Here is a 21,218-nt window from a genome sequence, read left to right on the forward strand (position 1 = left end):
TGCGCTGGACTGTTTCCATAATACCAGCCACCTCTCCAATGATTCTCTGCCTGAATGCATCGGCCAATGGTTGCCTCACCAGGTGGGGTCAAGGGAAACAACTGGAACCCGCATTTATCATACACATGTCTAAGATGGTAGTACCCCTTTATGATCATTCAGATTAAACTTGAATTATAAATTAAAAGGTAATTGCCGGAAAATGCTTTCAGATTGGCAAGTTAGAGTTAGACAAGGCTTCCTACTATTACCATAATTATTCAACCTGTATGCCGAATACATAATGAGAGAGGTAGGACTGGAGGAAGACAATGAAGAAAATGTATTGCTGCCTGGTGTTGGCGAAACCTATAAAAGTTCCAGGGCAGAAAAGAAAACAAACAGATGGATCATTAACCAAATCAGACCTAAAGTTTCACTTGAAGGACAAATGTCCAGACTAGAGCTCCATGTATGATGAGTAGAACAATTTCACTAGAAGAAACAGTTATGATTGGAATAGTTGAAGAGAAAAGAGGAAGAGGATGACCAGAAACAAGGTGGTTAGATGCAACCACAGGAATTATGAATGTGCCCCTGAAGAGACTGAAGACTCGAACAGAAGACGGGACGTACTGTCGAAACTCTATCCATACGAGGAGTCGAAAATCACTAGCAGGCACTTATTGATAATAATAATAATGTTAAGTTGCCTCCATCCTCTTACTGCATTGGCTGGTTCGAAATTATGCAGGGCTTCCCGTCTCCATAATGTACTAAAACAAGAGCAAGACAAGATGTAAAGGGTGGGGACAGCGAAAGAACAAGACCCTCACTCTTTATGCAATGAAAGAACAACGTGGAAACAATCAGTGATGCTAAGAATGTTGCGTCAGAAATTTCCAATATGAAATGTCTCCGAGTTTTGCTCTGTGAAGTATCTACATTGTTTTGGAAATCAGCTGTGGTTCAAGCTCAAGGATTGAATCCATATGGTCTTTCACCTGTACAGATGTAGCCATCTTCATCTTGACTCTTAACACATTAAATACCAGTGGTAAGAAACTTTAACTTAACTTTGTCAATGACTTTTCAATGGCTTTTGTTCTGTGATATCACACTGCAGCAAGTTATCAGAGTCAAAATAAACTTAGCTACATCTGTATCTAAGACATGTGTGGAAGACAGGAGGGAATACAGACAGAACGTGTGTGCTGCCACGAGTCAGAAAAAGGCAGTGATATGGTTCAAAACAATTTAATGTAAAAGCTATGCATTTTTGGGGTTAAATCAAGCCCTTCACCCGTAGCCTGGTGTAAATGTCAGGTCCCACCTAGTGTTGTTTTTAACCCATCCACATTAAACAGGGCATGTGTCTACTGATGAATGTGGGAGAGACACTGGTCACGTGTCCTTTTATTTCCTCCAGGTCCCAGAGTGTCCTTTTAATAAAGTGACATTTCATATTCGATCCCAAGCCGGGAATGCATTTGTAAATGCTACAATGATAAAAAAAAAAAAAAAAAATCTCTGCCCCATGATTTAGGTGCAAACTTAGTGTTTTTTAGAATATTCCCTGAAACTTTTAACATTTCTTCTAAAATGCTTTCTTAAAATATCCTACAATGTTTATAGACGTAAAAATGTTTCAGTGTTATGTCACAATGGTATAGTTATACAGGCCAGAACACGCAGTAATGTAGTCAATTGTTTCTCACAGTACATCACCGGTTGCTGAATGTTTCTCTTGAGGAATTAAAGTTATTTCATCGAACTGACTTACAGCTATAAATCTTTCTTTCCATTGCTTATTTTTACAACAAACCTTAATAAAATAAAAAGCCAGTATGTGCCAGAGATGATATTGATGTGCCAGGGGTTAAATATTTTTGTTATCTACCATTGGTTATGTTTTTTCTTATGTGCCAGGGGTTTCATGTTTTTTCTTTTGTGCCAGAGGTTATGTGTTATTCAGTAAATAAATAAATAAATACAACATTTTTGTTCGGACTGAAGGAATGAAGTTGAAAAATTTGTTTAGTACCTAAAATGTTACATTATGACTGTATAAAACGGGTTAAAGAGATTTTCCCGTCACAGTATGTGATGTCATATTTCTAAGACCACCACAGTCCAGAGAATGAAAGGGCAATGGCACTAGTTTAATGCTGCGGCTCCTTCATAGATTTTATCCTGCACAGCACAGGGAGAGTCATTGTGTAGGGAAAATCTTTGGAGGGGCTGCGTCGCTTTAACTAGTGCTGCAGTCCCTTCATTCCCAGGATTGGTGGGAGTCCCAGTGGTCGGACCCCAACCAATTAGAACGTTTCTGATGATGTAATGGGAAAATCCATCCAAGATTATTTTCAGATGAGTGGAAAAGGTATGGAAAGCTGCTTGACATACACTGCTGTATTTTTACTTTAAAAATAGATTAGGCTCTGTTCACATCTGCGTCAGGGCATTCTGTTGTTCTGCTACATCAGAGGAGCAGAACAAGGGAATGCCAGATACAACGGTTCCGTTGCAACACGGACACCACAGCGGCCTCGACGGAACCTATTGACTTTAATGGGTTCCGTTGGCTTTCCATCGGGTGTCCATGGTTTTATCAGAAACAATGGCGCAGCCTGCTGCACTATTGTTTCCGGTAATTTTGGCCGTATCTGCGATGGAGGTCCCTAATGGAATCTCCAATGCAGATGTGAACAGGCCTTTACTGTTACACTTTCTAGTTAGTCATCAAGTAATGAAACACATTTGCTGTAATATTGACATAATTGCATTAGATACAACTGAGAAAACTTTTTATATGATTGATTTCATTATAAGAAGTTTGCAAAGGCAAGATTCAGTGTTCTAGGTCGGTTGTGCATCCTAACATGAACCCTACTCCTTGCCTTAAGCTTCATGCTTCTAATGCATTTTACTGGGGAGGGAAGGAGGGGGAAGTAAAGTAGATGACCCCTGGAATAAATGAACAATACTTTTTTTTTAAATATATATATATATTTTTTTCTATGCATTATGATATGGGACAAAATGGAATAAAGAAAGAGAGAATGTGCTAGTATTTCAAATAATGTTGCATTTTAGTAGCTCCTACAGAGTTCCTCATGTGACAGGTTTTTTTAGCTGACATTCTGAAGCCAGCATTAGGCTGCCCATATACGGAGCTGTTCTGCTGCAGAGATTGGCGCACGGTCGAATATTGCACTGCAAAAAAAAATACACAAATTACCGTGGTTTTATTGCAATACAAAGTTCAATCAAAAATTTCAAAATATAAAATCATTTCACATGTGGATTAAACACAAATTACATACAGTAAGACACATTTTCCCAATTTTTTACCCTATCCCCCCCCCATGTAGAAAAACAGGGAGCAAAAAAAAAAGCGCATTGATATGAATGTGCACTTTGTAATGCTTAATCTTGGTAGCCTCTATACATAGAAGCTGTGTTGATCGTTGTGAGATGATTCCATCAGTTCAGCTGAACTGACGGATCGGCTGAGAGCGGGTCCTGTGTGTCTAACCCACAGGATCACAATAATTACGATCACATGTAAGTTCATGAACTTAAATGTGATAGTAATTATTGTGATCCTCTTTGGACACAGGACATGCTCTCAGCTGAGCCATCAGTTCAGCTGAACTGTCGGAATCGGCTGATAGCAAACAATACAGCTTTTATGTATAGAGAATACATAGAAGCTCAAGCTACATCAGAAAAACTAAGCAACATTTTTAAGAAAGGTCAATTCAAAAATGTTCAGAATTACCTCAAATATTGATTTAATATTTTTTTTTTTAAATACTTGCAAAAGTGTACATAGCCTTTAAGGCCCTAACTAGACTGTACCCCTAAAGGGATTAACTGCATCATAAGCTTTGTTGCTATAACTTCACACACAGAACATACCATCAACAAGGTCAAATGGGCTATGTTTTAATCAACCCCTAAGACAGAGGCGTAGCTAGGTTCTCCTGCACCCGGGGCAAAGATTCAGTTTGGCGCCCCCCCCCCCAACTTATTTCCCGACATCTCCTTCCCCCTCGCCATGTTTTCTTTCCCTACCAATCAATGAGGTGTCTTTTTTTTCACGATTTTTTTAATGTAACGTGAGTATAAAAGCATTTCTACATTTTACAAGCGATGTAGATCTATAATGTAATTAACATAAAAATAAATTAAAAGAAAATAAATTAAAGAGGCCACACACAGCCCCCTATAGATAGCGCCACACAGAGCCCCCCCCCTGTTGATATCGCCACACACAGCCCGCTTCCCCCCTAGTAGATAGCGGCACACTCCCACCCCTTGTACTTAGTGCCACACTGTGAACAGACCGGTGAGTGGTAGCCTACCGCTACCACTCTCCGCTCTGCCTGGTGTGACTTACCGGAGAAGTTGAGTAGGTCATGCGGTGCAGGCAGCGGCGGAGTTCCTTCTGACTAGGGTCGGTGCAGCCAGGGCCGACCTTCGCTTGGATGGCGCCCTGTGCGGGACTCTCTATTGCCGCCCCCTACACAAACCAAAAATGAACCACATATATGGACACGCTGGAACATATATACTGTACATACATAAAGATAGATATTTAGACATACAGGCAAATATACATACACACATCTGGAATATATACAAACAGGTAAAAATATAGACGTACAAACACATATATACACACACACACAGATAAATACACAGACAGGAACATATACAAATACATAAAAGGCACAAATATACAAGCACAAAGACACATTCACAAACAGACCCATATATACGCACACAGGCACATATGTACACAGCACAGATAATGTAGTAGTGTTACCTGCAGTCCTATGTAACAACACAGATAACACAGTGATAACTCTCTGAGTACTGATAATGTAGTTGTGTCCCCTGCAGTCCTATGTAACACCACAGATAACATAGTGATAACTCTCTGAGTACTGATAATGTAGTTGTGTCCCCTGCAGTCCTATGTAACACCACAGATAACACAGTGATAACTCTCTGAGTACTGATAATGTAGTTGTGTCCCCTGCAGTCCTATGTAACACCACAGATAACACATTGTGCTAAATTACAATCTCAGCTCTGCTACACAGTACAGATAATGTAGTAGATGTTACCTGCGGTCCTATGTAACACTACAGATAGCACCAGGGGAGTAACTAGGAAAGACTGGGCCCCATAGCAAACTTTTGACTGGGGCCCCCCCTCCCCTGGGTGTCACACACAGCCCCCCCTTCTAGATAGTGCCTTTTTTATAGCCCCCCCTGTAGATATCTACAAAGGGGGCTGTATGGCGTTATCTACAGGGAGGGCTGTATGGCGTTATCTACAGGGGGGGCTGTATGGCGTTATCTACAGGGGGGGCTGTATGCCGTTATCTACAGGGGGGCTGTATGGCGTTATCTACAGGGGGGCTGTATGGCGTTATCTACAGGGGGCTGTATGGCGTTATCTACAGGGGGGCTGTATGGCGTTATCTACAGGGGGGCTGTATGGCGTTCCCTATAGGGGGGGCTGTACGGCGTTCTCTACAGGGGGGGCTTATGGCGTTCCCTGCAGGGGGGAGACTGTACGGCGTTCTCTACAGGGGGGGGCAGTATGGCGTTCCCTGCAGGGGGGGCTGTATGGCGTTCCCTACAGGGGGGGCTATATGGCGTTCTCTACAGGGGGGCTGTATGGCGTTATCTACAGGGGGTCTGTATGGCGTTATCTACAGGGGGGCTGTATGGCGTTCCCTATAGGGGGGGCTGTACGGCGTTCTCTACAGGGGGGCTCTGTATGGTGTTCCCTACAAGGGGGGGCAGTATGGCGTTCCCTGCAGGGGGGGCTGTATGGCGTTCCCTACAGGGGGGGCTATATGGCGTTCTCTACAGGGGGGCTGTATGGCGTTATCTACAGGGGGTCTGTATGGCGTTATCTACAGGGGGGCTGTATGGCGTTCCCTATAGGGGGGGCTGTTCGGCGTTCTCTACAGGGGGGCTGTATGGCGTTCCCTGCAGGGGGGAGGCTGTACGGCGTTCTCTACAGGGGGGCAGTATGGCGTTCCCTGCAGGGGGGGCTGTATGGCGTTCTCTACAGGGGGGCTGTATGGCGTTCTGTACAGGGGGGGGGCTGTATGGTGTTCCCTGCAGGGGAGGCTGTATGGTGTTCCCTGCAGGGGGGGCTGTATGGCGTTATCTACAGGGGGGGCAGTATGGCGTTATCTACAGAGGGGGCTGTATGGCGCCAACGCCATACAGCCCCCCTTGTAGAGAACGCCATACAGCCCCCCTTGTAGAAAACGCCATACAGCCCCCCTGTAGAGAACGTCATATTGCCCCCCCCCCTGTAGGGAACGCCATACAGCCCCTTCTCCCCAAAAAATCCGATCTACAGTGTGTCCTACAAAAGACATGTATCCCCTCTCCACAGGACTGGGGATACATGTGTGATCGCTGGCAGCGATAGGGAGAACGGGGGACTGAAAGTCCCCTGAAGTTCTCCATGACTAACCTCGGACTTCCGGCGTCTGTGTCGGCAGCTCAATAAAAATGAAAGGAGCGCTGGTCACGCTTGCGCACAAGCACGACCGGCGCTCCATTCATTTCTACGGAGAAGCCGACACAGACCCCAGAAGTCCGAGGTTTGTGATGGAGAACATTGGGGGGGGACTTTCAGTCCCCCATTCTCCCTATCACTGCCAGCGATCACACATGTATCCCCAGAGGGGATACATGTCTTTTGTTTAATGGCAGAGCGGGGAGATACCTCCCTGCTCTGCCGTAGTGTTCAGTGGCGTCCCGCTGTAGCAGCCATAGCGGCTGCTAGCGGAGCCTCCGGCCATGGGGGGGGCCCGTGCCGGCGGGCGACACGGGCCCCCTCATGCCGCGGGCACCGTAGCAGCCGCTACGGCGGTAGTTACGCCACTGGATAGCACACTGATAACTCTCTGAGTACTAATAATGTAGTTGTATCCCCTGCAGTCCTATGTAAAATCACAGATAACACATTGTGTTAAATTACTATCTCAGCTCTGCTACACAGTACAGATAATGTAGTAGATATAAGAGACAAACACATGCAGAGACACAAACAGACAGAGACACAGACAGACAGACAGAGACACACACAGACAGACAGACAGACAGAGACACACACAGACAGACAGACAGACAGACATACACACACTCACTCACCATGTCTGAATGCTGACAGGTGAGGACGGGCTGTGGGCGGAGCTTCCTCTCTGCTTCTCGGCAGAGCACAGATCACAGAGTGGAGGCAGATGCTGGAAGGCTGCAGCACGGGAGTGGACCTGTCCCCTGACCTGAGTTCATCTGACCTCATGTCACTGACGTGAGGTCAGGTGACTGGACTGGTCCACTCCATGGCTGTCACAGACCCCAGTCAGAACGCCCTATATTTCCTGGCTCTTCCTAAGCTGCTGCAGGTGTCCTACATACGGGGCGCCTTTCAGCAGCGATCAGCTGCTCTTCGGCGCCCCCGCTTCCCTTGCGCCCGGGGCAAATGCCCCGCCTGCCCCCCCCTAGCTACGCCCCTGCCTAAGAAGAAGACCTTGGTAGCAAGTGATTGTCCCCAAAGGCAGTTCCAAATGGACTTGTCCATTGCTGGACCTTTGGGCCAATTAATGTGTCTGATCCTGGGCCCACCAGAAGATTCTCTGGTATTCTGGTGGGCGAGTCTGACCCTCGACATGAGGTAGGTAAATATAAGGAGAGCTTAAGATAGTTTAAACACGCCGAGTGACTCTATATCCTCGGTAGCATGAGCCGTACTATGAGGACTTGTTACATCTCTCAGCAGTTGATCTACTAGTTTGCGTTCTACACTTGTCCTGATCAACCAACTGTTTATATCTGATTGTAATTGTAACATGCTTATTCTTCATTGGTATGTATTTCATGCAAATATGAAAAATTTATTTGAAGCCAATTATGTAAGAATTTTATTTTACCTCTTGGATTGAAAATAAAAAGACCATTTAGCAACAGAAAAGCAGATGTTCCCTTTCTTTTTTATTGCTTGTGTAATTGCTATTGAAAGGCAATTAAAACAAATATAAAAAACTGAAACATTAATTTATCGATTACCATCTGCTTTGATTGCCATGTTTCTTATTTTATATTTCTTAGGACTTCTGCAGACAAACTTGCTGATTCTCAAACTACTTAGAGTTCTGTCAAATTTGAGCAGATTACTTTTTTTTATCAGGCTTGAAATAAAATAAAAATATGTTCTGCATTGCAAACCTGTATACGGTTCTTACAATAACTAAATTTTTGCAGATCTCTCCAACCGATTTTAAGATTTTTATGTCAAATATTTAATCATTATATGCTATTTTTAGTTGAAAACAAAATATATAATAGTTGGTTTCTCTGCATCCAAATGATTAAAGGAGAACTTGTAAAAGCATTATATAAAAATTAGTTTAAGGTAGACGTAAAAATATTTTCTCACAAACTTATACCTATATGGAGATGTCCATATTTCGTTTCAGGCCTGCAGCCTTCACCTCCTATATTCCAGTGTCCTTATGACAAATTCTTGTCTGTCTGGCAGTTCAACTTTGAGAGACGTTCTGTAACCAAATCACCATCCACAACAATGTCTACTTTTACCACAATTCATTAGCTACCCTGTGAACATTGATTTGAATGTTTCTCTAAATCCACACATTTCCCACTGATAATGCTGATCAATCAGAGCACAGGATAGGAAGTGTTGTCATGAGCTCGCTTGAATATTGGAGCTTAAGGTTTTAGGCCTTAAACCTAATCAATTATATTTCCATATAAGAATAAGTTATTGAACTTCTTTAACATACAGTAAAAGGGCTTCTATACAATGCAGACGGTCAGCATACCTTCGTTACACAGTAATGCTAATAGAATATACTGTATAAAATTTTTGTAAGTCCCAAATAAGCATAAGACATGCCTGACGAAGACCTCGGTGCGAGTTCGAAACGCGTTGCAGTAGTCTTTTATTATTTTTTACATGCATCTGAAATAAGATCTGTTTTACACCAACGACTACGTGGAATTAGTGAACCACTCACGCCTGAGCGCCCGTTCCAAGGAGTATCTTTTTTTCCAAATTTCTCCATTCAAAAATAAGCATAAGAGTGAGCCCTGTCTCATCCCACCATTGGTTGATTGATTTTCTTTCGATGGTAGAATCTTATGTTTTTTCAAGAAATTAGGTGCATATTAAGAAAGAGTCTCATTACTGAAGTTCATGGGTCAGACCCACTGAAAGTTAAGCACATTCACATGGGGTGTTTAGCATAATGAGGGGGGTCATCGGTTTATAAATAAGATGGACCATAAACCCAAGAATAACACCATTACACTCTTGTCTTTAGTTGTAGACTGGCACAGAGAACACCACCGAATATAGGAGGAAGGGACTGCTGAACATAGTGCCCCGTTTGCTCCAGTCAGCCCTTATCGGCTTTCTTCCCCTGAGAGGTAAAGACATCAATTGCCTATCTTCACCGCCTCCCAAATTAAGTTGACAGGAGCCGAAGGAGCATAGTGTTTATCAGAGTGCCAGAGCCCCTTTGTTCTGGTGATACTATAGACATGGGTAGAGGTTGATTCTGTTTGAATTTAAAACTATGGGCCACATTTTGGTTTATATATGTGCTGTCCCAGATTATTAGATATGGTTCATTAAAGAAAAAGGAACTCAGTTACAATGGTTAAAGTTGGGACTGCTACACATATAGGAAACTGACTGCTGAGGACTCCACCTTGGGTAATTTTGTAATATAAGAATTGAACAAAACTTGGATAAACATATGCACTCCCAATATGAAGTTCTCCAAAATTGATACTACAATAGGATAACTTCAAAATGCAAATTAACTTAACACTATCGGGACTTTTCACAGATTTGATATTATAACCTTGTGTATAATGATTTTATAGATAGCATATGGTAAATGTGTTTCTATAATATAGTCCATGAGAGAATTTCAAGTAAAAATCTATTTGAAAATGCTGGTTTGTGGTTAATGTCTTCTATGGATGGGTTTTTCATGTAAACATTTACCAGATGCTGTCTATAAAAGAGGCACTGTATACTCAAGGTTACACTAGCTAATGTGTTCTTTTTAAGACATAGAACAATGAAATGCTGTGCTGTGTCAGCATGGAAAACATGGCATAGATGTCACTGCAAAATACAAATACAATTTACTCAGAAATGATCTATTCCAAAGCACCTATGTTTATTACACCATACAAGTAAGACATTAAGACCCCTGCAGACAGATTTGTTGTTTTTGTTTTTTCCTCCTCACTTTCCAAAAGTCATAACTTTTTTTTAAAATTTGTCAACATAGCCGTATATGAGGGCTTGTTTTTTGCCAAACACATTGTAGTTTTTAAAGGCACCATTTAATAAACCATATAATGTACTGAAACCTAAAAAAAATTCTTGAGTGGTATGAAAAGAAAAACAGCAATTCCTTCATTGTTCCTTGGTTTTCGAGGTTCACCGCGTGGTAAAAATTTAATTTTAATTTACTCTGCGGGTCAGTATGATTATGACTATACTAAATTAATATAGTTATTTTTATGTTTCAGTACTTTTAAAAAAACAAAAAACAATTTGTTGGAAAAAAATTGTTTTGTGTCGCCATATTCTGAGGCCCATAAGTTTTTTATTTTTCCATCGCTGAAGCTTGATTTTATGTTGGATGAGATGTTATTTTTGTTGGTACCCTTTTTAGGTACATACTTGGGGAACAACGTTTTGATCACTTTTTATTCCATATTGTGGGGGGAGGCAAGGTGACCAAAACAACAGCAATTTGGGTGTTTATTATTCTTTTTTTTATGGTGTTCACCATGCAGGATAAATAATATTATATTTGTATATTTCAGATCATTACGTACTCGGCAATACCAATTATGTTTATTTATTTTTATTGTTTACATTATTTTACAGAAAAAATGGGTAAAGTTTTTTTTTCAGCTTTTAATATTTTTTTAATATAGTCTTAGAAAAAAGTTATTAAACAAATTGTATCTTTTTTTTTTGGTCCCAATAGGAGACTTGAATATGCGATCGATGGATCGCTTGTACAATAGACTGCAATATTTATGTATTGCCGTATATTGAGCTTTTAGCGCTCTCCCATTAAGCCCTGCCTCTTGCGCAAGAATGAAATTGAGTAAATCTGGCTTTAGTCCTGTTTCCCTCCTGGGCGTATTTGCTGTTAATGTACAGAATTCTGTGGCCAACTGGTGAATACTGAAAACTCTATATCTCCACTTGAGCAGGGTGTCATCTATAATATACAGCTAACACCCGCTGCGTAAGGTGGAGACCCATCTTCTTAGCCTGCTCCATACTTCCCTCTCTGACTTCCGCTGTACATATACAGCTGATGTCGGGAAGGGGTTAAAGCAGAAGTTAATCTTGCACAAAATGAGGCCAATAGCTATAAAATATACAATCTACCACTTTTGAATACATCTTTAAGACCGATTTTGCCACTTTAACATGGTGTCCCATGAGGGATTTGTGGTCGTAATAATGGCATAGAAATGAGTACGTAAATGCTTCCGTGAGATTGGTTTTGGCCTGTTTTTTTTTACTCCTGTTCACTCCTGGGTGTGTTTGCTGCTTAAAAGGGTTCTCTACTATGGACAATCCTTATATGTTCGAAGTGTGCCTTGACAATAAACAGATCACAAAGTGTTTCCCTGCTGAGATCCACCAGCAATCAGCTTTAGTCTGTTAGGGAAACCTGGTAGTAAGTGTGTAATTTCCCTGCAGTGCCCCCACAGGGGAAATGAAGCATTAGAGAATGCTTATTTAAATCACTGGGTTGTGTGTGTATGTAATGCAGGACAGAACAGGTCCTCCAGAGCAAGAAACGCTCTTTGTAACGGCTCTCTATTTTGGCCAAAATATGAAGACCTTCTACAGATGTAGCCAAGTTTATCTTGACTCTGATAACTTGTTGCAGCGTGATATCACACAACAAAAGTCATTGAAAAGCCATTAAAAAAGTCAAGTTAAAGTTTCTTGCCACTGTGTATTTAATGCGTTAAAAGTCAAGATATCGATGGCTACACCTGTATTAAGTCAGAAGTCCCCAATAGGGCACACAAAAATGGGTTTTGTAAACTGTATAACCTGTTTTACTGGACCTCAAGCAATGCCGAGAACACTGCTTTCAGTAATGTGATGGAATTCTTTGGAAGTCAACTGATATTTCTGTATTTCAGAATTTTCGAAATAGAGCTGGTTAGATTGCCATTGATTTGCTCACCCGGGGGATAATTTTTTTCAGAAAAGTTTCAATGACATATCAGAAGATTTGTATGTGGCATTTCCCTTTAAGTTGTTTGTGAAACAGACCTATGCATTAGTGTAATTGTATTTTGATTATATATATTCATCTGCTTCACTGCTGGAAATTCTTACATTTAGCTGCCACAGCCTGACACTCATTGCTGCCCTTCAGGTTATTGTCTAGACTAACGATAACAGCAGTAAATGTAAAAGTGATTCATCTATTGTGTCTTTGACAGATAATTATTAGCATAATTAGATCTGTCTAAGGAACTCTACTTATTCCTATGTACCTTAGTGTATTTTCCATGATAGAAATTGCAGATATGCTATGTGGATGTAGGAGTTATTGTAACCTAGTCACAACGTGTTCTATTACATCAATTAGTATTAAACACTGTTAACCACTTAATTAAATAAAGTTATCAAGTGTGTTCTGCTGCTTGTACACATAGCGGCCGTGCAGCGGTAGCTTGTCCCGTGGCCATAAACCATGTGGCAAAACCACACGACTTGTACAGGTGAAGCACAAGGTTTCAATGTACTTCATCTGTACAAGTCGCGCTGCACGCTACCACAGTGCGGCCGCTACATGTATAGAAACCCTAACCTAGTTTATAAATATCCGTTTTTTTATTTGAGAATTTATGTTGTATTCTTGTTACAACATAATTCTTGTCTTCCTATCTTAAAGTACTACACAAAGAATTCTAAACCAATTTGTCAAAGTACAAAAGCCTTTAATTTTGCTTATTTCAGTTAAAGAGGCTCTGTCACCAGATTTTGCAACCCCTATCTCCTATTGCAGCAGATCGGCACTCCAATGGAGATAAGAGTAACGTTTTTGTTTTTTTTAAAACGAGCATTTTTGGCCAAGTTATGACCATTTTTATATTTATGTAAATGAGGCTTTCTACAGTACAACTGGGCGTGTATTGTGTTCGTTACATCAGGGCGTTTTTACTTCTTTTACTAGCTGGGCGTTCTGACGAGAAGTATCATCCACTTCTCTTCACAACGCCCAGCTTCTGGCAGTGCACAGACACAGCGTGTTCTCGAGAGATCACGCTGTGACGTCACTCACTTCCTGCCCCAGGTCCTGCATCGTGTCGGACCAGCGAGGACACATCGGCACCAGAGGCTACATTTGATTCTGCAGCAGCATCGGCGTTTGCAGGTAAGTCGATGTAGCTACTTACCTGCAAAAGCTGATGCTGCTGCAGAATCAACTGTAGCCTCTGGTGCCGATGTGGCCGACACGATGCAGGACCTAGGGCAGGAAGTGAGTGACGCCACAGCGTGATCTCTTGAGAACACGCTGTGTCTTTGCACTGCCAGAAGCTGGGCGTTGTGAAGAGAAGTGGATGATACTTCTATACACAACGCCCAGCTAGTAAAAGAAGTAAAAACGCCCCGATGTAACGAACACAATACACGCCCAGTTGTACTTTTACTTTAAACACGCCCAGTTGTACTTTAGAAAGCCTCATTTTCATAAATATAAAAATGGTCATAACTTGGCCAAAAATGCTTGTTTTAAAAAAAAAACGTTACTCTTATCTCCATTGCAGCGACGATCTGCTGCAATATGAGATAGGGGTTGCAAAATCTGGTGACAGAGCCTCTTTAAGAAGAAATTAAAAATGATATTTTAGCATGAAAGTGGATCCAAAAGAAATTGAGTTACTAAGAATGAATTCACTTACGGAAGATGTGTCGCAGAGATTTTTGTGAATGTCCAATACATCTGAATGGGGTTTGCAGAAATCAATGCAGAAAATAACCTTATTCAGATATGCAAATTTATCCTTCCTTACCTTTCCTCTTAGCTCGACATATCCCAAAATAGGTGGCGCGAATAGACTAGCTTTAAAAAAAAAAATCTGATTTTGCAAAACCCTTCTTTATGCTATATGTGTCTATGTGTGGTCACCCAGTGGTTGTGATGTGCATAGCCTGCCAAGTGTTTTGCTATGTCACGATCATGTATTGAATTTGTATCATGAGATATTGGAGTCCTTAATGGAATTTGCAAAAAGGTAAGGGAGGACACATCTGTATGGAATAGATTTTTCGGTTGTTGAAATTTCTTCTCACACTTAAACTACATTTTTTAAATCTTTATAATTAGTCAAATATACCTTAAATCTCCATGTAACATACCAGGACTATCAATTATTTTACTCTAATCCCTCAAATGTAAGTTTCCAAAGTGCTCCTTACTTTATAAGTCCTTAATAACACAGGAAATAACAACACAGCTGCATATTACTAGGCTGTAGAGTAAGAGAAAGGTCCTATTGCAGGACTGAAGCGTTGCACTGTCTGATGTTGCCTGAATAAACGAAAAAAAAAATTTATCACCTATTGGAGTGCTGCAAGATCTTCTTTTGAATACTTTATATAGTCCATGGATCAGGACTACTTGCTGGTCACCCTGACATTTATTATCCAGTTGTGAGTGCTGCTGCTCTGCTTTTTTTTACCTAGGCTGTAGAGTAGAAATGATACCCCCTTTTTGACATTACTTAGTGCTCTGCAGATTTTGGCTGAAGATATACCACACAGACTTCTTGCTCTCCAGCTTTTGGCTGAAGCTGCACCACACAGGCTTCCTGCTCTGCCTGTCACCTGCATTTACTATTCACATAATACTAAGAGCTTTCTTCTTCCTTGTATCTGCTTCCAGCACTTACACAAAAAAAAATATTTTGCTGAAAGTGCACAAAGAGCTCGGAGTATTACCATCATTAGGTGCAGAGTTCATACAATGGGCAGCAGAGGAGAAAGTCTGTGAGATGTGGCTTCAGTCAATAGCTGCAGAACAGAAGGTGATGTCAGAGATAAGGGTATCATTTGGGCAACCTCTACTGTACAGCCCAGTAACTGGCAGCAGTATTATTATTGCTTGTGATGTTAAAGACCTATAAGACACAAAACACCTTTTACACTTGTATTTAGGGGAGAAATTGTTTAATGGTCCTGGCATTTTAAATGACCTTAGTACGTCCCTTCTACTAAGTGTGAAAATTCCCATGGAGTTTCACATTGAGGGCATGTTCACATGGCTTATTTTCGGCAGTAACCGGCTGAAAAATTGGAAGCAGAATGCCTCCAAACATCTGCCTATTGATTTTAATGGGAAAAACGTTGTTCTGTCCCGATGGGGTGTTTTTTTACGTGGCCGTTTTGAAAAAACGGCGCATAAAAAGACGCCCCGTAAAAATAAGTGCATGTCACGTCTTGAGACATTTTTGGAGCTGTTTTTCATTGACTCTAATGGAAAACAGCTCCAAAAATGGCCCTAAAAAATGCAGCGAAAAACCAGAGTTTTCTTAAAAAACGGCTGAAAATCAAGTGTGTGAACATGCCCTAAATGTTTTGTTACCGTTCTTACGTATTTTCTGTTTTTCGAGTTAGTCATTTACTATTTAAATGTACTCATTGCAATCATGAGTCATGGAATTAGTTTATTTGTAACTATTCTGAGCAGTTTTCTTACATTCTCTGTCTAATAATAATAAGTACTTTGCAAAATCATCATATCAACAAGTCAATCTTGTTTGTATGTTTGTTTGTTTGTTTTTGAGGGTATCATGATAATGAAATACCTGTATATTTTTGTTATAATTGCAGTTCTTAGATTTTGATTTGACAATGTAGCAGATCGTTTTATTTTTTTTACGCTATTTCTGATTTTACAATGTGATGGAAAAATGTTCAAGAACTGAGCGTAAATGTACCCAGTTATCTTCGTTTAAATTATATAGTATACACAAGAGTCAGTTAGAGAACCTCTCAGCTCTCCTGTTTTTGTAAACACCTGTATTTCCAATTAATTAACAACGCTGGAGCATTTTTTCTTAGAACTGTGCCCTTCCTCTGTTATTCCTCCTGGGAATGTATCAATAAATTGACAAATGGCTGTTATCATTCCCCCTATCAATAAAGTGTTTCCCTACGCAGTTTCTTTTGACCACTGATTGACAGTGTCAGAGTATGTAGTGACCTGTCCAATTCACATGGTTAAATGTAACACCTAATTGTATAAGGAACAGCCAATAAATTAATGTAAGAAACGTGCTCCAAAATTTTTATTTTATTTGGCAAATCACGGGGAATGTTTTCACTAAAACAGAAATGTCAGGAAAGCTGACTAATAAAGCTCTGCTACAATTGTATATGTAATATAGAGAATTTAATAAAATATCCCAAAAAAACATAATGTCCTTGTATACCTTGTATATTTCTAAATATTAGCAAAGGCATATTTTCCCCGGATGAACAAGTACAATTTTTTTAGCCTTTCATTATAAACAAGATTTCCATCCCATTTATTAATCTAGTGGTCTGCATTTCAAACCCTTTCCAGCTCTCTTATACCCTTATACACCATGAAGATCATAATTGTACTCCATATCCAAGAAGGGTCCATACAAAGCATTGATAGAGGAGCAACATTATATTTGGAGCACAGGCGGCTTTTATCTTGCTTTTTATGCTCCCTAAAATTGAATTGACTTCTGCAGCTATTGCTTTACATTCAGCGCTGCTAAGAAGTTTACTGATAACCAGTGTACCCAAGGCCTTCTCTTCCTCTGCATTCCATTACTGTATATGCAGCTTTACAATTACTGCAGCCTTGGTATATTACTTTATTTGTATCAACATTACCATTTAACATTACATTACCATCAACAAACAGCTTTATGCTGACCCATTCAAACCCCACCCCTGAGGAGCATATTAAACAAGAATTGTGCTCAGTAGAAGTAAACATATATTGACATGTAAATGTAGCAACTAAATAAACAAAATATTTTGAACTTTGTTTTTGTCCATGATGCAGAATATAAAACAATATTAGATTTTGTTTTGTTCAGATTAATATTCCAAATGACACAGCATTGAAAACTAGTTATTTGATTACCATCTAAATAGATTTGTTTTTATTTCTAGAATAAAAGTTTGAAGAACAAACTGTTGTCAGGAAACAAGCTTTGTGGTCTTCGTGCTGAGGAGGTGAGTGATCTGATCTTCTCTTATGATGGCTGTTGAAAAAAAGAAAACTCTGGCATTTCACTTCCATTCCAGAGATGTGATTAATATATTTCATATCAATGTTTGTATTTTTTTTGCTATACTTTAATATTATTTGTAAAATGAGAATATTTGTCATAATTCATATAGAAAGAACCACTTGACCTTTTCCCATTGAGATACGAGTATGTGAAAAGCTTTTAAAACATGCTAAAGATATCTCAAGCATCTGAAGATGGTATTAAGATAGAGATGCTTTTCTGATGCGTTATGGATGGTCATTAAACTATTGTTTTAATGGAAGGAAAATTGCATCTCTTGAGAAAGCTCTGAGATACATTAGTTACATTGTATGGCACTTTGAATACTCAATATTTGAATATGAAGCAGAATTATTTTGTAACTTGTGGTGACCCCATAAGATGAAGGTCCCTCTCTGGAGTCCCAGTAGGATGGCATCAGTTACCCGGTACTAAGAAAAATAATATTTATTTCTAGGTCACCTTGTAGAAGAGTATATACTTTTTGGTGACCACATGAAATTGCATCCACTCCTGGTAACCCTGTGGAATACAATCTCATTCCTGGGTGATCCGATAAAATATCTTCCACTTACTGATGGCGAAGTTGTAACTCTTCTCTCTAAATAATAGAAATGTTTGATAAGCGCCCCTGGTATTATCACACCACCTGTTATGGCCATACCTAAAATCGGTGAATGTTCCATACATTATGAAACAATTAATGGAAAAAATATTGTCCTATCGTTATATATCATATAAAGTACATTGTATGCTGTACATACAATATATAATCTGTATTTTTACTATTTACTGCGATACTGGGGTGCTTTTTGCTTTTTTATCTGAGAGTTACGCCCTTGCTAGATGTGGCCATAAGCCCTCTTGCTGTGTGTGCCCCTCGAGGCTCGTCCGCGAATCGTGGAAAGATCGGATATGCTCTATCTTTCCACTGATCAGAGAGCCGGATCCATTTTCACAGACCTGATTCACCCTCTGAAGAGAATCGGTCAGTGAAAACGATGGAGTGCCACTCGGATTGCGTGAAAAACGGCCTGAGTGACACTCGGTTGTGTTATTTGTGGTGTTACATAGGAATGCAGGTGACATCTACTACATTATCTGGACTGTGTGTATATGTGCCTGTGTGGGTATATATGAGTCTGTATGTGAATATGTCTTTATGCTTGTATATATGTGCCTTTTATGTATTTGTATATGTTCCTGTCTGTGTATTTATGGTCCTGCGTATTTCTGTATATAGAGATAGGTCCAGAATTATTTGAACTGTGACACAATCTTCATGATTTCGACTCTGCTTGCCATCACATTGGATTAGAAATGAAACAACTCAGATGCAATTGAAGTGTAGACTTTCAAGTTTAATTCAATGGGTTGAACAAAAATATCTTGTGAAACGTTTAGGAATTGCAACCATTTCTCTACACAGCCTCCTCATTTCAGGGGCTCAAAAGGAATTGGACAAATTAACATTACCATAAATAAAATCTTTTTTTTAAAATACTTTGTAGAGAATCCTTTGCAGGCAATGACTGCCTGAAGTCTGGAACCCATGGGTTTCCTCCTTTGTGATGCTTTGCCCTGCCTTTACTACAGCTGTCTTCAGTTGTTGCTTGTTTGTGGGTCTTTCTGCCATACGTTTTGTCTTAAGCAAGTGAAATGCAGCTCGATCGGGTTGAGATCTGGTGACTTGGCCATTGCAGAATATTCCACTTCTTTGCTTAAAAAACTCCTGGGTTGCTTTCGCAGTATGTTTTGGGTCATTGTCCATCTGTCCTGTGAAGCGACGTCCAATCAACCTTGCTGCATTTGGTTGAATCTGAGCAGAAAGTAAATCCCTGAACACTTCAGAATTCATCCGGCTGCTTCTGTCTTCAGTCACATCATCAATAAACACTAGTAACCCAGTGCCTTTGGCAGCAATGCATGCCCATGCCATCACACTGCCTCCCCCATGCCATCACACTGCCTCCCCCATGCCATCACACTGCCTCCCCCATGCCATCACACTGCCTCCCCCATGCCATCACACTGCCTTCACCATGTTTTACAGAGGATGTGGTGTGCTTTGGATCATGAGCCGTTCCAAGCCTTCTCCATACTTTCTTCCTTCCATCATTCTGGTACAGGTTGATCTTAGTTTCATGCTGTTCCAGAACTGGGCGGCTTCCTTAGATGTTGTTTGGCAAAGTCTAATCTGGCCTTTCTATTTTTGAGGCTGATTAATGGTTTGCACCTTGTGGTGACCCCTCTGTATTTGCTCTCATGAAGTCTTCTCTTTATGGTAGACTTAGATACTGATACACCTACTTCCAGGAGAGTTTTCTTCACTTGGGTAGATGTTGTGAAGAGGTTCTTTTTCACCATGGAAAGGATTCTTCGATCATCCACCACTGTTGTCTTCCGTGGACGTCGAGGCCTTTTGGAGTTTAGGAGATCACCAGATTTGGCCACTCCTAACATTTGTGCTCTCTCTCTGATGTATTTCTTCATTTTTTTCAGCCTAACGATGGTCTGTTTCACTTGCATTGAGAGCTCCTTTGACCTCAAATTGTGGGTTCACAGTAACAGCTTCTAAATGCAAATGCCACACCTGGAATCAACCCCAGACCTTTTACCTGCTTAATTGATGATGGATTAATGAGGGAATAGGCCATGCAGCCCATTAAATAGCTTTTGAGATAATTGTCCAATTACATTTGGTCCCTTGAAAAAGAGGCCGCTACATATTAAAGAGCTGTAATTCCTAAACCCTTCCTCAAATTAGGATGTGAATGCCCTTAAATAAAAGCTGAGAGTCTGCACTTTAAGCCCATAGTGGTTACATAACTGTATATCCAATATGTTTTGGCAAACAGCTAAAATGCTAAAACTTGTGTCACTGTCCAAATAATTCCGGACCTAACTGTATATGTGTGTATCTCTATATATTTACCTTTATGTATGTATATATTCCAGAATGTGTATGTATATATATATATATATATATATATATATATATATATATATATATTTGCCTGTTTGTCTAAATATGTGCCTTTATGTATGTACAGTATATATGGTCCAGTATATATGTGTCTATATATGTGGTTAATATTTGGTTTGTGAAGGGCAGCAATAGAGTGCCCCGCACAGGGCGCCATCCAACCTAAGGCCCAGCCCTGAAGTCAATAATGATCATTAAATGTTATTAATATGTTTACCATGGTTATATACACTATGAACTTGTTTTATATACACTACATGATTGTTATGCACTATATACATTGATCATATCTATGATGTATATAAACTTCTATGACTGCATGCACTGTGTCACTTTAATGTTTTAATTATTACTAATGGTGTAACTAGTTCACGTGTCTTAAATACTCTGTTCACATGTATCACTTTGCTTGAAAAAAGTACCATGGTGAAACTGAAACGTGATGTGTATATATATATATATTGCACCGAAGCAATGCTTATACATACAGTACACATCAAATAGGAAGATTAGCTTCATAATAGTCAATAATACCTTAATAACTTATGAATCATGAAGGGAAATTTTCATGAATGTTTCCCTGAAGATATTATTAAGTAGAGTTGGATTTTTTTTTCTTTTCGGCACGGTTATGCAATCCCACGTCCATGAATTTCTAATGCTCTAAAGAATTATTGGCATGGCTATTGTATTTAACATGTAGAACAAAAGTCATTCATTTGGGATAATTGTATATGACTGTTTATTGGTAGGTCACTTACAAGCTTGACTTTTTTTATTTACAGCATGGCAAGAGGTATGAAATCTAAATTTATTGTTACAACACATCTACTTTA

General features: G+C 40.0%; 1 protein-coding gene across 3 annotated transcripts in view; it reads left to right on the forward strand.

The window, feature by feature from the left end:
* LUZP2 (leucine zipper protein 2) overlaps positions 1-21,218 on the forward strand; it is a 374,406-nt gene that overhangs the window by 241,449 nt on the left and 111,739 nt on the right. For all 3 annotated transcript variants that reach the window (XM_075837712.1, XM_075837713.1, XM_075837715.1), the window contains exon 6: positions 17,275-17,337. In XM_075837712.1, the coding sequence (XP_075693827.1) occupies positions 17,275-17,337 (63 nt within the window). The remainder of the gene's footprint in view (positions 1-17,274; positions 17,338-21,218) is intronic.

Source organism: Rhinoderma darwinii, chromosome 9 (genome assembly GCF_050947455.1).
Source record: "Rhinoderma darwinii isolate aRhiDar2 chromosome 9, aRhiDar2.hap1, whole genome shotgun sequence".
Classification (NCBI taxonomy): domain Eukaryota; kingdom Metazoa; phylum Chordata; class Amphibia; order Anura; family Rhinodermatidae; genus Rhinoderma; species Rhinoderma darwinii.